General features: G+C 42.1%; 2 protein-coding genes across 3 annotated transcripts; one reads left to right on the top strand and one right to left on the bottom strand.

Annotated features, from left to right (window-relative positions):
- On the bottom strand, nt 1-11,899 carry selenoi (selenoprotein I). Its single transcript, XM_084000585.1, has 10 exons — nt 11,644-11,899; nt 8,785-8,853; nt 8,126-8,234; nt 6,252-6,326; nt 5,144-5,406; nt 4,939-5,047; nt 4,809-4,857; nt 4,499-4,679; nt 3,526-3,705; nt 1-3,415 (listed from the first exon to the last, which is right to left on the bottom strand). Exons 1-10 carry the CDS (start codon nt 11,698-11,700, stop codon nt 3,308-3,310), a joined length of 1,200 nt encoding a protein of 399 aa, XP_083856711.1. The 5' UTR covers nt 11,701-11,899; the 3' UTR covers nt 1-3,307.
- A 63-nt stretch (nt 11,900-11,962) lies between these two features.
- On the top strand, nt 11,963-13,470 carry ost4 (oligosaccharyltransferase complex subunit 4 (non-catalytic); the record flags this gene model as incomplete). Of its 2 annotated transcripts, XR_014596417.1 has the most annotated exons (3): nt 11,963-12,184; nt 12,864-13,001; nt 13,342-13,470. XR_014596417.1 is itself a non-coding variant. In XM_084000586.1 (2 exons), the coding sequence occupies one exon, from the start codon at nt 12,865-12,867 to the stop codon at nt 12,976-12,978; it is 114 nt and encodes a 37-aa protein (XP_083856712.1). In that variant the 3' UTR covers nt 12,979-13,001; nt 13,342-13,470. The 2 variants fall into 2 exon arrangements, 1 of the variants encoding a protein (XP_083856712.1); XM_084000586.1 differs by lacking the exon at nt 11,963-12,184 and having other exon boundaries at nt 12,865-13,001.
- Between the last annotated feature and the right edge of the window lie 20 nt (nt 13,471-13,490).

The following is a 13,490-nucleotide window of genomic DNA, read 5'->3' on the forward strand; positions in this document are numbered from 1 at the left end:
TGGTTAAAGAAAAATTCACTTTTATTTTTGGACAGTCCTTTCTTTCACTGGTTAAATACAACAGCACAAGTAGCCACACCGAGGCCCTGGAGTGTTTGCCAGAGCAGCATTTTACAACAACTTAGTCACAAATTTCAACAGCTTGATTCATTGATCCAGGGGGAGAATTAAGAAAGTTTGTCTTAGAAAGTGGTGAGTAACGCTGAGGAGCACACTACAAAAAATGCCCAGAAAAATAGCTGCAAAAATGAAAGTCTGATTCTAAGTAAACTGAGGAGTTTCAATCTGCCAGCTGGAAGAGAGACTTTTTAATGTTTGTTCTCGTTTTTCTGCCTTGAATTTGTTTAGTTTTTTCTGTATTTGAATGGCACAGTTCATCTCACTCTGCTGACAGATTCTTTTTCTAATGATGATATGAAATGCCTCGTTTGCATTTAGCATTATTTGTAGTGTTAGCAGCCTCCAAACCATCCCAGAGTTAGGACCTGAAGCACGATCCATCAGTGAGCAGTGCAGCAGAGATGAAAATTATTTAAGAAAAAAAAAAAAAAACCCTTGTCAGATGTAGGAAGCTGGACAGTTCTGCAGCTTAACAGGGTTTAGATCTGACAGTAAGAGAGAGACAGAGCACTGCTGATGGACGTCGTCTCCTTATCCACCACTTTGCGTGTAAAGTGTTTGGAGAAATCGGCCTACCAGTAAATAACAAAACCCCATTTAAAAAAAAATGAAACAAAGTAAAATAAAAATGACGAAATAATGTATGTATTTACACAGATATCCACACATACAGAGTATACACCCATACATAAACAGTACACAATGTCTGCACATACCCCCACAGTGCATTTGCCCACCTTTTTTATTTGGTGGTGAAATCTCACAGTCAGTTGTTCTCACGTCACTACAATCTACAGTGTCCACAGTCACAGATGTGGGCGGTTCTTCACACAGGGCTCATCAAATTAAAATCTCAGCTATAATGATGTGCTTATGGCTGCGTGCAAGCTTTTCTCCAGTCTCAGTGGAAACCAACATGGGCTACTTTGTTGGGTATTTATGGCAGTAGAGTTGAATGTGTTTGTTCCTCCCAGACGTGTTCACTGTTGCTCAGAAACAGTTAAATGTACAAAACTTCTGGACAAGTGATAAAAACGCTTTCGTATATATCTGAAGTTACAGGTGGTTTGTACGTTTTGCCCCCGTGCATCTGATGTTTCCTGTGAACCTTCTCACTGTGACCGGACATTCACATTCAGACTTCATGTTCAGTCAGTTTACCCCAAAGTGAACTTTCCATTCACAAGGCAAAAGCGCAAAGGCTTTACTTGTTACAGTTGTTACAGTCGATATTCTGGTTTATTCTAACATGTTTACTTCATAAACACTGAAACCGCAGTACCGGTACATCTGATCCACCTGTCGTTTTGTTGTTGTGGGTTCTTTTTGTTTTTTTGTTGTTGTCCGGTGAAAGTGAGTTGTGATGTGTAAACCACAGAGCCAACGGCCTCAATGGACTTACATTTCTCCAGTTTGGTTGAGAGTTAAGCTTTTGGAAAAGTCACTGGAAACTCACAGTCTTTTCTCCACTTCCACAGGTTTTAATCAGGTCAAACCTGAACTGTCAAACTCACGAGTGGAGCCGTGACTTTTCTTTTCTTTCGTTCAACGTCCACACAAATCAACAGGACTCTAGACTTTTCAACAACAAGACCAAAGGGGATTTGAAAGGTTGAGGTTACACTTATTTCCTCCAAACTGCCACTGCAAAAAAACAAAAAAACAAAAAACACTGACTAACTGTTTATGTTGAAATATGAAAAAATAACTGAATGGTTTCCTCTTTTTTTGGCCATGCAGTGAAAATCAGCTCGATGAGAAGCCAAGTCCAGTCTGCAGCCACGACTGAATCCATCCTCACCATGGAGACATGAATCACAGAGGAACAGTGTTTAACAGACTGAAAAAAACAAAAAACAAACAATAATACACAAGTTTTCCTAAAGACAGTATCAAAGGTATGAGACTGGTAAGTGTGTGTGTGTGTGTGTGTGTGTGTGTGTGTGTGTGTGTGTGTGTGTGTGTGTGTGTGTGTGTGTGTGTGTGTGTGTGTGTGTGTGTGTGTGTTAGTGTGGCACCAGGCGGTGTTGTGGTGTTTGCGGTGTCCCCGTGCAGCTGCTTGTTCCTTCAGAGTGAGTCCGCTCCGTTTCCTGGTTTTTGGACACACTCTTCATTCAAGCACTGCGCAACTAAACCACACACACCGTTGCCGTGGCAACAGACCAACAGATAAATCTAATGGATGATTATTTAAAAAAAAAAGAAAGAGAGAGAACAGAACGAATCAGCATGAAGACACGACACCTCAGAGGGAAGGGAGAGCTGGGAGGCCAGTGCTCAGACAGAGGTCAAAGGTTAGTAGAGTTCCAAAGGTCAGAGGTTACCCTGGTCAGTTCTTGCCCTGGTTGGTCAAAATTCAACTTGGTTTAGTCATGACGGGCGTCATTACAGAGCTGAATGTGGAATTAATTAGAGGGAAGTTTGTACAATGTTTTACAGGACCATCACCTTTTCTTTTTTTTTTAAAGTTTCATTTCCTTGAAAATAAAATGCCCCAAACCCCTTTAACATATACAGTATATATATATAGTTATTAACATATCACTGAGATTTCCAACTGAAAATTCTCCCAATGATAAACAGGTGAATGAACCTTTAAACTTTGGACACAGCTGTGGATGTTTGAGCCACATGTGGCCATAGTTGAGAGGTTTGGATAAGTTGAAACAACACTACTTTAGGCATTCCTGTTAATGTAATAAACTGAAATGGCGTTTCCCCAAGGCATTTTGTACATTCATAATACTATGTGAGTGCAACTGTGTGTGTGTGTGGCTGTGATTCTATTGTACTTGCCACAAGATATAAATGATCTGCACGAGAGCAGAACAGTGTGTGAATGTGTATGTGTGTGTGTGTTTGCATGGCTCGTCTGGGCTCCTGTCCTCATGACTGAAGCACATTTCCGTAGGAAACAATTGCACCTCATTGGCTCAACCAGTTTAGCCAATCACCAATGACGGAAGCCAGAGCCCCTGGGCCCGCCCCCCATCGCAGAGACCGGGGCTTGGTTGGTTGGTTGGTTTAGGGATGGGTGTGCGTGTTGAATCTTTACATGTGTTTGGAGACCGTGGAAAAAGAGGGCCATAGTCCGTTCCATTGGTGCACCCTCATGGATGGAGGGGAGGGGGTTAAGTTTCCGCCGTGATGAGAGTGAAGTGTCGGTAGAGTAGAGGAGGGGAGGAGCTTAAACCTCCGCTCCTTTCAAGCCGATTCGTTCCTCCTCCTGTCAGTCACTGTTGGGCTTCTTCAGAGAGAAGGCGAAGATGCTGAAGTGGTTGCTGAGCTGTTGTACCTGGCGATGGGGAGGAAAACACCGTTATTTTGTATCCCGCTGTAGTCTCAAACATTAATCAGCACCAACACGAAGAGGAAAAAGTCAGTCATCCGTAGGTGTGTGCTTACCACCGATACGCCGTAGTGTATGTGTGCTAGTATGACAGCAGCCGTCCACAGGTACAGCAGCAGCGTCTCGTTGCCGACAACCCCTGTGACCGCTAACAACACCACCGCCAACATGGGCAGCAGCAGCCAGCTCAGCGCCTGGCAACGCGTGTTACTCATCTGGCACACGATGAGTTTACACTGCAACATAAACACAAACATGGAGACGTGAGGACTCTGGATTTATGCTCTGATTTTCAATTCTAAAAATAGAGCTGCCCAGTGCCCACTCATATTATTTTAAAGCATATTGGAAAAATATTTTTGATACTCCACTCCCTTGGTTGAATTTTTTTTTTTAAATGTGTATAAATCATCTTGTTTAACTTATTTATAGATTTTTCAGTTAAAAATGTTTTATAAGATATTACCAACAAGGAAGATACTTAAAATATGGAGAATAACAGATGATGATGAATGTAGATTTTGTGGGGATGAGGCGGAAGACATTATGCATTTGTTTTGGTTTTGTCCAGATGTTGTTCTTTTTTGGCACCAGGTGGCACTTTGGTCATTTGACCAAGGACTTATTTGTCATTATCCCCCATTAATATTATTTGGGGTTTTCAAGAAGGACAAAATATGTTGTTAAATACTATTGTCCTGCTTGGGAAAGCCTTCATATTTAAAAGTCAAGGGCAGCTTAATTTGAGATACATACTGTTCATCAAACATCATTATTTGCAAAAAGATTTGGCAATAACAAAAACTTTATTTAATATAGTTTTTCTTTTGTTTTTCTTTGTTTTGGGTTGCTACTTAATCATTTATTTTAGTTGTGATATGAATTTATAGTGTGTGTATTAAAAGTTGAGACATATGTAGTATGCACATACTGATTTTATGTTTTGATCTATTTCTATGTTGTTAGATGCATGTTGAATATGTTTGATGTTGCTGTGTGTGTGTCTGTGTAAATTCAGCAGACTCTTACCGTGACATTAGCGAATGCCGTTCCCACCATGAGGTAGAAGATCCTGGGCTGCAGCTCGAGGATGTTGGATGGAGAGTACACCACCCAGATGGTGGACAAGATGAAGAGGAGGACGGGCGAGAGGAAGGGCAGGAAAGCTTCGTAGAGGCTGCTGTGCTTCAGAGTGTTACTGCGGTAAGCCCTGCCGTAACATACACACACACACACACCAAGTCAGTGCACTGGGTGAAACTAACACAAACGCTCTAAATCAGAGGTGTCAAAGTCATTTTACTGCTCTAAACACAACACTGAAGAAAACCTAACTTACTTGAGGACGTTGTAGAGGCTCATGGGTAAGGTCACGGTGAAGGAACAGGCTGGAAAGAAACCAACATCAATTAACGTGGCTGCCACAGGAAAGTGAATTAACATTTTCAGATGGACCAATCACAGCTCACCGATGATCATGAAGGTGAACAGGTCTCTGTAGAGGAAGTGGAACAGGATGGGCTGGTACCATGTCTCCACGCCGACCACAGCAGTGACCACGTAAACAAGGGAGATGGTCTGGAAGGAGAGGAGACAAGCAGACGCAGGCGAGTCATTAATGTTGTTAACGTTGATGCGGATGTGTTTACTGTCAGAGTGTGTGAGCGTCTGTACCACTTGGCTGATGTCGTATCCCCAGGGCAGAAACAAGATGCCCGTGTTGTACTTCTCCCAGTGAGACAGGATGAAGGAGAACAGCACCACCCACAGGATGTAATACAGCGTGGCCACGCCCACACCGCTCTCGCCGCGCCCAAATATGGAGTACACGGTGGCCACGAAGAAGATGCACGCCCAGCTGTCCAGGCCGTGGTCGAACAGCTCCCCTAGTGGCGTGGAGGAGTTGGTGCGACGCGCCTGTTTACCGTCGACACCGTCTACACACAACAAGGAGGCGACGACGGTTACACGCCGAACATGTTCATGTGAGTAATTAAAAACACACAAACATACAAAGTGCAAGGATTTTCTTTTCTTCGTCTCGCAACGCTGCTGCCCACACTCACATAACTGCACAAAGAGCCACATTCCTGCTTCCCACCACTGACGTGTCTGTGACAACCTTTCATCTGAGCTGCGCTTATTTCATCCGCATATGGAAGCGCTCTGCACAACACGTCCTCATAAAAGAGAAACAATCACCGTATGGAGACTTGTTTTATTTTTAATGGATCACAAAATGGTCAGCAAGATTTTAAAATCTTCTGGTTCACAGAGTCCATGTCCACGCACACAGAGACACAATTTGACGAGTGAGGATTTGACTGTACTTAGGTAGTCGAGCTGTGTGTGTTTCCATCTGACTTCATGGAATATCTTGTGAATTACAACTGAAGCTCTTGACATTTTCTCAATATTGACTGTGTCCAGATGACTGAAAGCGTCTGGACAGTGTAAATAGTGTAGCAGTGTCTCCACAACAACAGCTCCTGACACACACACATTTTCAACTGATGAGTCTGCTGTGGCATCATGTTGATGTAGGTGTGTTTACCTGATGCAAGAACGACATGACTTCACCTCCCAGCACATATTAAACACACATTATCTCTCCAGGATGTTACACACAGACTACAACGCCCCCCTCCCTCACTAGTTATAAAGATGTTCTTTATGTTCTTTAGAGACACCACACTAGAAGAATTTCCCCTTTTGTGCCTCTAAAAAAGGCAGAGAGAGGAAAAAATAACAGACGGGGGGGGTCACAGGGGTCAGGACTCACCGAGTGTGTAGGCCAAGAAGTTGAAGATCCCTGCAGCAACCCAGACCCAACTGGGCACGTGTGCATGTCCTGCAGCTGAGACACAAATAATGTAAATATACATGGAACCACACAGAGACACAGCAGAGACTTAAAGGCAACATTAGAGCGGATGACACCCCTGCTCACTGGTTAGTGTTAGATTTTATATGATTTTTTTTTTTTTTTAACACTACACCCTTCATTAGTGATGTCTGCTGCTCCTTTCACTTCCTGTATGAGCCTGAACCGCCTGGGCATGGATGATGCAAATCTGTGGTGAGATGATCTGCTTCTTCGCAGATGATTCTTCACAGCTTTGTTGCTCTGCCTTCTGCTTAAACGGATAGTTCAACATTTTGGCAAATTGGCCCATTGCCGTATCCCTATAGTTTTTGTAGTAGGTTCGTTACCTTTAATTATGGGTGCAAGCTGTTTTTAGGGACAATATCTGGCAGTCATATTCTCAGCTCGCTGTAAAAGGTAGGTTAAATATAATGGATAGAAGGCTGAAAATCACAGGACATGTCTGTTCTGATTATACAAGTCAGCAGTGTAAAGCTCAAGCAGGTAGGAGTCTCCTTTTATATTCAATAGAGTGGGACAATATCTGAAAGTGCAGCTGTCAAGATGATGATTTTCATTTTCTTTTTTTTTTTACATAATTTATTCCTATATTTCATGCATACATTGACATTTTAGAGGTCATTTATACTCATGGAAACTTAATGCCAAGTCATGGAAAAGTCATGGAAATGTGTTGACTAAAATGTGTATGAACCCTGTGTTGTGTTAGAAAGTTCCTGTCCTCATCTTGTCATTCAGTGTTTGGGTACAAACCTGAAGTCCAGTGTCATCTGTAAACGTTACCTACTCTACACTTATGTTACTCATGCAGCCCAGTATCAACACACTCCCACCACCATGTTTCGTGGTGTGAAACATGACACTGTGCAGTCACTGGCAGTCCAGCTGAACATGCAGGACCCCATCTGAATCTGATCCAAGCAAAAAGCAGCGGTGGTTGACTTCACACAATGTCCTCTCACTGTCTGATCAGTCACTCAAACACAACGTACCACAGATAACCTTTGTGCTCGGTCGGCAGCTTGTACTCCTCTGTTTTCAATGCGAGGTTGCAAAATATCAAATTGTGTGTGGTGTCACTTTCGAGGACAGTGTCCCCTGTTAATGTTAATACAGCTCTTCCTGTACATCCGGAGCACTGCTACAACTCTGTTTCAGCTTGTGTTCGGTCACTTCCTGCAGGTGTTTTTTTGCCATGTAAAATGATTCTTTACACACAACAGGTTAAAGCTGAGCAATCTGTGTTGACAATTAATTTTACAATCTTGCTCTGAACTGCAGGTTACTGGTGTACTGATAAAAGATAAACTTTTATTGGATTGAGGTTGTACTTTTAGTCACATATTTCAGTGTAGTCTTTAGTTATTTTGGTGAACCATTAACAAGTGCGAACTCCTGACAGCACACGTTGGTGTGACATCACTGTAGAGGTCAAAGTAAGAGTTGTGTGTGTGTGTCTGTGTGTGTGCATGTTTACATTACCTCTTTTTAGTCACCTAGCAAAACTAGATTGGGAGAAAGACATGATAGAGTAGAGCTGTCCAGCTGCATCGGTCTGGGTTTATGTTCTACACCTTTGTACCTGTAGTGTGTGTGTGTGTGTGTCTGTCCCATCTCAGGAAGTGCCGTGCCACATGATGGAATTTGCCTTACACAAACAAGGTTACACCCTCATGGTTTTCCTCCCTGGTGCGCTTAAGGAGGAGATAAACTGAACGACACTCCCTCAGCGACAGCCAGGTGGAGGACAAACAGTGAGTGAGACTTACCAGAGGCGTAGAAGTCAAAGTCGTAGAAGGCCAACATGAGAAAGTTCAAGACGAGGAACATGAAGCCTGTGAATGTGATGAGGTTTGGAGCCAACCATGTCGGTAGAAACTGGACAAAGAGAAAAAGATGATGAAAACGAATTAATTAACACGTCACTTTAGCTCTTAAATACAGTCCTCTCATCCTAATAACGACACTGATTACATAATGAGACAGTAATTATTTTTGTCACACATTCTGTGCAGATAGACAGCGAGGATTTTAGGGAGAGCCGACATGAATTTCTTAAAATCGCTGTCGGGTCTCAGTGAAGCACAGATAGACGTTGAAAACAAAGGTTTGATAAAGATAAGTAAATAAGTGTATCAGTCGCTGCTCACAAGGAAAATGTCCCATTTATCTGAAAGGAGAAGAACAGCCTGTGCATGTTACCAGGTACACGATGGGCTTTTAAAACAACACACTGTCTCCACAGTCCAGAACAGACCTTTACAATCAGAGACTGATGCGTTCTGACACAGACACAAAGAGGAAGGAGGGGCTGTGTGAGGCCGTGTTGTTACTGTATCACAGCAGACAGTTTGAACCCTCATTAATGATGCAGTGCGCACACACACGCACACACACACACAGATCGAGCTGGACAGGTCTGTCTTACCTTCACAACAAAGTTCCAGAAAGGATGCATGACGTAGATAGAGAGGGGATTGGAGTCCACTGCGCTGTACTGCAAACACACACGTCATTTTATTAGTCAGTGATAATCATACACACATACACAGAGTTCATCTACTTCTTGCATTTTTCATATATGACACATTGACATTAAAGCAGTGCTTATAAACACACACACCACATGGCCTCACGTGTAACTTGCTTTCGTGGATAATTTTGGAAGTCTGTCATCATACACATCAAAACAAACCTGATGCCATTCTTGGTAACTTTATCCAGGCATGACACACAAGTGTGAGCGCTGTGGTGTAATGTACCTCCACTGGAACTCAGACTGTTTAAAGGGATAGTTCAACATTTTGGCAAATTGACCCATTGCCATAATCCCTATAGTTTTAGGAGTAGGTTTGTTACCTTTAATTGTCGGTGTAAGCTGTTTTTAGAATGGCAGAGCAGAGCCGCTAGCTGCTCAGAGTTACACTATGGAGGCTAATGGGATTTCTTGGTTTCCCTCATCAAACTCACACAATCCAACAACTCCAAAACCTCGGAAACAACTCTGCCTCGTAACGTTCCGTTATTATCTCATAGCGTGGTGAATGTGCAGGTCACAACTTTTCCACGAGAGCGTTTTGGAGTTGTTGGATTGTGTATTTGATGAGTTTGATGAGGGAAACCAAGAAATCCCATTAGCCTCCGTAGTGTAGCTCTGAGCAGCTCGCGACTCTGCTCCGCCGTTCTAAAAATAGCTTGCACCGACAATTAAAGGAAATAAACCTACTCATAAAACTATAGGGATTATGGCAGTGGGCCAGTTTGCCAAAATGTTTAACTATATGAGATCTGTGAAGCTGCTTTTTGTGTGTTTTCTCAAACTAGGTTTTCCACTGAGGAGTGAATGTAGCTTCTATGACGTCACATTTCTTGAAGGGCTGTTTTCTGTGATTGATTTAAATTTGTTCTCACACCTGCATCACTTGAATCTACATTTTGGATTAAAAATAGTTCATTTCTCATTTTTAACTGAGCCCTTGTCCCAGCTAAACAACCGCCACAAATGCAGCCGACCAAGGGGACAGATTGATGCTACAATGCAGCTTGTGTTTTGCCTGCAAAATTAATTATCTAATCCATCATGAGGATTTGAATTTTCACGATAAAAAAACAAAACAGATTTTGGCTACACTGAAACCCTTCGCCAAGAGTGTCCACCGAGGATTAACTCAGTCATGTTATGTAATATGAAAAGAATGTATCCCTCGACCTATGTGATTAATCATCACCACATGTGCAGAGACAGAGGGTGTAGTACGAAGATAACTGGAAACAGAAACCAGAATTTGCTCTCATACTGAGGGAGCTGACACTGTGAAGTGTTAACTGTGACAAAATTGAGGTATAGCATGAAAAACACAGCGAGACAATCAGCAGAACAGTCTCTCTCTCTCATGTGCCTTCCACTCGCACGCCGGGGTCTGGGCACATTTGTGCTCTGTTTGAGAAAACAAGCACAGTGTCGAAGGGAGCCACAATCTTTTCATTCACTGTCATTCGTCATCCTCCGCTCTCCTCCAGCAACTCATGGTCCAGGCACAGTAGCCAGCCAATTAACAAGCAATTACAGGAAGAAGGCCTTTCATGATAAACAGCCTGAGGGAGCTGTAATAATCATAGGAGGAGATCTTAAACAGAAGCTCAGTAACTTTGGCTGAGACAAAGAACAAGAAAATGAATAAATACAGACTTATAAAAAGTGTATTAGAATACAGTGTTACAAGTAATGCTGATAAACATGTGTTAAAGTCAAAATATATCCACTTTATGAATATGAACTTGTCTTGTTCGATCCTTAGATAAATAAATGCCACTCCTTTATAGCCTCCATACATTAAAACAGTGATGCTCAGCTTTATGATAGAAGGTTTGTGTGACACACAATATGATATGGCACTGTAATAACACAACTCCAGGGTCAGTGAGGAGCTTCTACAGGTGGTTTCACTTGTCAGGCCCTGTCTGTGTTTCCCATCAGTCCACTGGTTCAAGTTGAGAGGTTCTCCCTCCCCACTCCACTCCAGTACAGCGGCTACTTGGCTCATTTTACTCTTCTCTGATAGCAGTAATAGCATAAGAATAGTACAATGAAGATGTAGCCCTCTACGCTAAAAGGAGACAACCTGTGGATGTGTGAGAGCATGTTTAGTAAAGCCGCTTTTAATAACCAAACACAGGCAGAGACACAGGAAGCCTTTAGCTAACTGTTAGCACATCCGCGCCTGTGTCAAGTGCAGCCTAATAACACTGACACTTCCGGCCATCGCTGTCTTTGTCCCCCACAGACCTCTTGAACAGACACTAAATAAATCCATTTGAAATGTCAATATATTTATATTGCCTTGTTCTCCAGATTTAAAAATAGCGTTGGTTTAAAAACAAATGTATAATGTCACTATGTTGAGGCTTGAACATCACTGCTTAAATGTCCTTGAGTAACATTTTTCATCTTTAATTGTGCGTTCAATCAGTGGTTACTCAAAGTAACGCCGTTGACAAAACATTATAACAGCAACAGCACGGAAGATACTATCGAAACTAAACCAAAACAACGAAACGAACTAGAGTGGATCATAATAACAATTAACGCTTTTATTTTGTGAGAAATCGTCATCAGCATCCGGTGTGATATCTACCTAATACTGTCTAACTTCACCATTCTTTGCGAGGCGAGCACCCTGCAGATCGTGACAGCTAGCTGTGACACACACATACACACACACACATACACACACAGGGAGAGAGAGAGGCTAGCTGCTAACATGCTATTACAATCTCTTAACCATACCTTATATTTGTCAAAGCCCGCGAGCTGATCCTGAGTGACATATTCGTAAAGAGCCATGGTGGTACAGATTAATAAATCCTCCTATGGAAGTGCAAATTCCCAGTGTTAGCTGCCGAGTCCAACTACCATCTATCTTAGCCGCTTTCGTTCACGCCGGGTGAGGTGATGTCGAAACATTTGGGCCACTCCTACAGAGAGCGGACACTCAGCTCGGCACAGCTCAGTGCCGCCCCCTCCGGCCTGGAGGACAATGACAAAGAAATGACGGACAACAGCATTTTATTCGCTGGACTGTTCCAAAAAATGAAACGATTTTAATATCATATTGTGTTACTTGAAAAGTGAATACGGCTTATCATTTTCTTTGTTTTATTTTCGCGAATTGATAAATTGGAGACTGCTCTATAAAAATATTTCTAGGCGCTCCTAAAAGTGACGTGGCTTTCCCCTACAACCGGAAGTAAGAGAGACCTGTCTGTTTGCTGCTGAGCAGCTGAGGAACCGCTAGCACTGAGAGGAAAAACCGACACTAAGGAATAATGTAAGTAGTATGAGTGGCTATACTACTTTGCAATATGATTATTTTTGTATTTATGTTGATGCTTCATACGTTACATCCCTTAAAATCAGTTTGTTTAACCACTGTAGGTACTGTAGGCTTCCACTGCTAGCTAGCTAGCTAGCTAGCCAGGTTGACGTTGCACAGATTCGTAGTCCACTCACAAAACTGACTGTTACATTGTCACTGTTAGAAATATGATATCAAATATCAAGGTGTATGCCAGAGATTTAAGATGCTTCACTGAAAATCTTTGTTTCAAATCAGCATGTAAAAAAATGAATACCTTGGTTGGCGTATTGCCAATATAACGATATCATTTTCAATTTGTACCATTTTTGTGTGAATTAAAAGTGACTTACAGGGATCTTTAACAGTGGTAGGTAAGCAGCTAATCAGGGTGAACATCACTCCCATTATTATTATTATTGTGATCAATAGTTGATCATATTTTTGAGGAAAAAAAGTGCAATTTAGTGATTTCAGACTAGAATTAATTTCATGTGAAAATAAAACTATTACATGCACCGTAAATCAACAAAGCTAAGACATACGAAACCCGACTCCATAGTAAATTGACTTATCTACAGATAGCGCCATCATCCAATTGCCAAACATATTTTTCTTAAGATGCTCTATTGTGTGTGTTTATCCTTGGCAGCATGGTGACAGACGTGCAGCTGGCTATATTTGCCAACATGCTTGGCGTGTCATTGTTCCTGCTGGTTGTGTTATATCACTACGTTGCTGTCAATAACCCCAAGAAGCTGGAGTAGAATTGCTCAGCATGACTGGAAAGGTACGTGCAATCTACGTTTCCCATCCTCCATACCCTGCTTTTTATTGCGTGCTTACCACTGTCCATCCTGTTCCACTGTGTCCTCAAACACATTTTTAACAACACTACTCCACTGAGTTTGTTCCAGTTTCCACCATTGTGAAAAGCATGATGTTCTCACACCATTTCAGTACATGGTTGATATTGATACATTATCATTAACATTGGTAAAAATGCAGAGGAACCATACTTATGTTCACTTAAAGCTTGTTTAATAGATGTAGCACATTGAACAACAAGCAGGACTTCTGTCCAACAGACAACGTTTATCACGGTACACAATGTCTTTCTCTCCCCACAGGTGCCATGGGAGTGGAAGCGACCACCTTGGAAACAACATTCCCCATCTTCCCATCCTCTGTCCAAGAGATGAATTTCTATGTTATGATTGCACAATAGTGATTTTTTTCTAATAAAAAGATATGAAGTATCATTGTTTTTTTCTTCTTC

The sequence above is a fragment of the Trachurus trachurus genome (genome assembly GCF_905171665.1).
Source record: "Trachurus trachurus genome assembly, chromosome: 24".
Classification (NCBI taxonomy): Eukaryota; Metazoa; Chordata; class Actinopteri; order Carangiformes; family Carangidae; genus Trachurus; species Trachurus trachurus.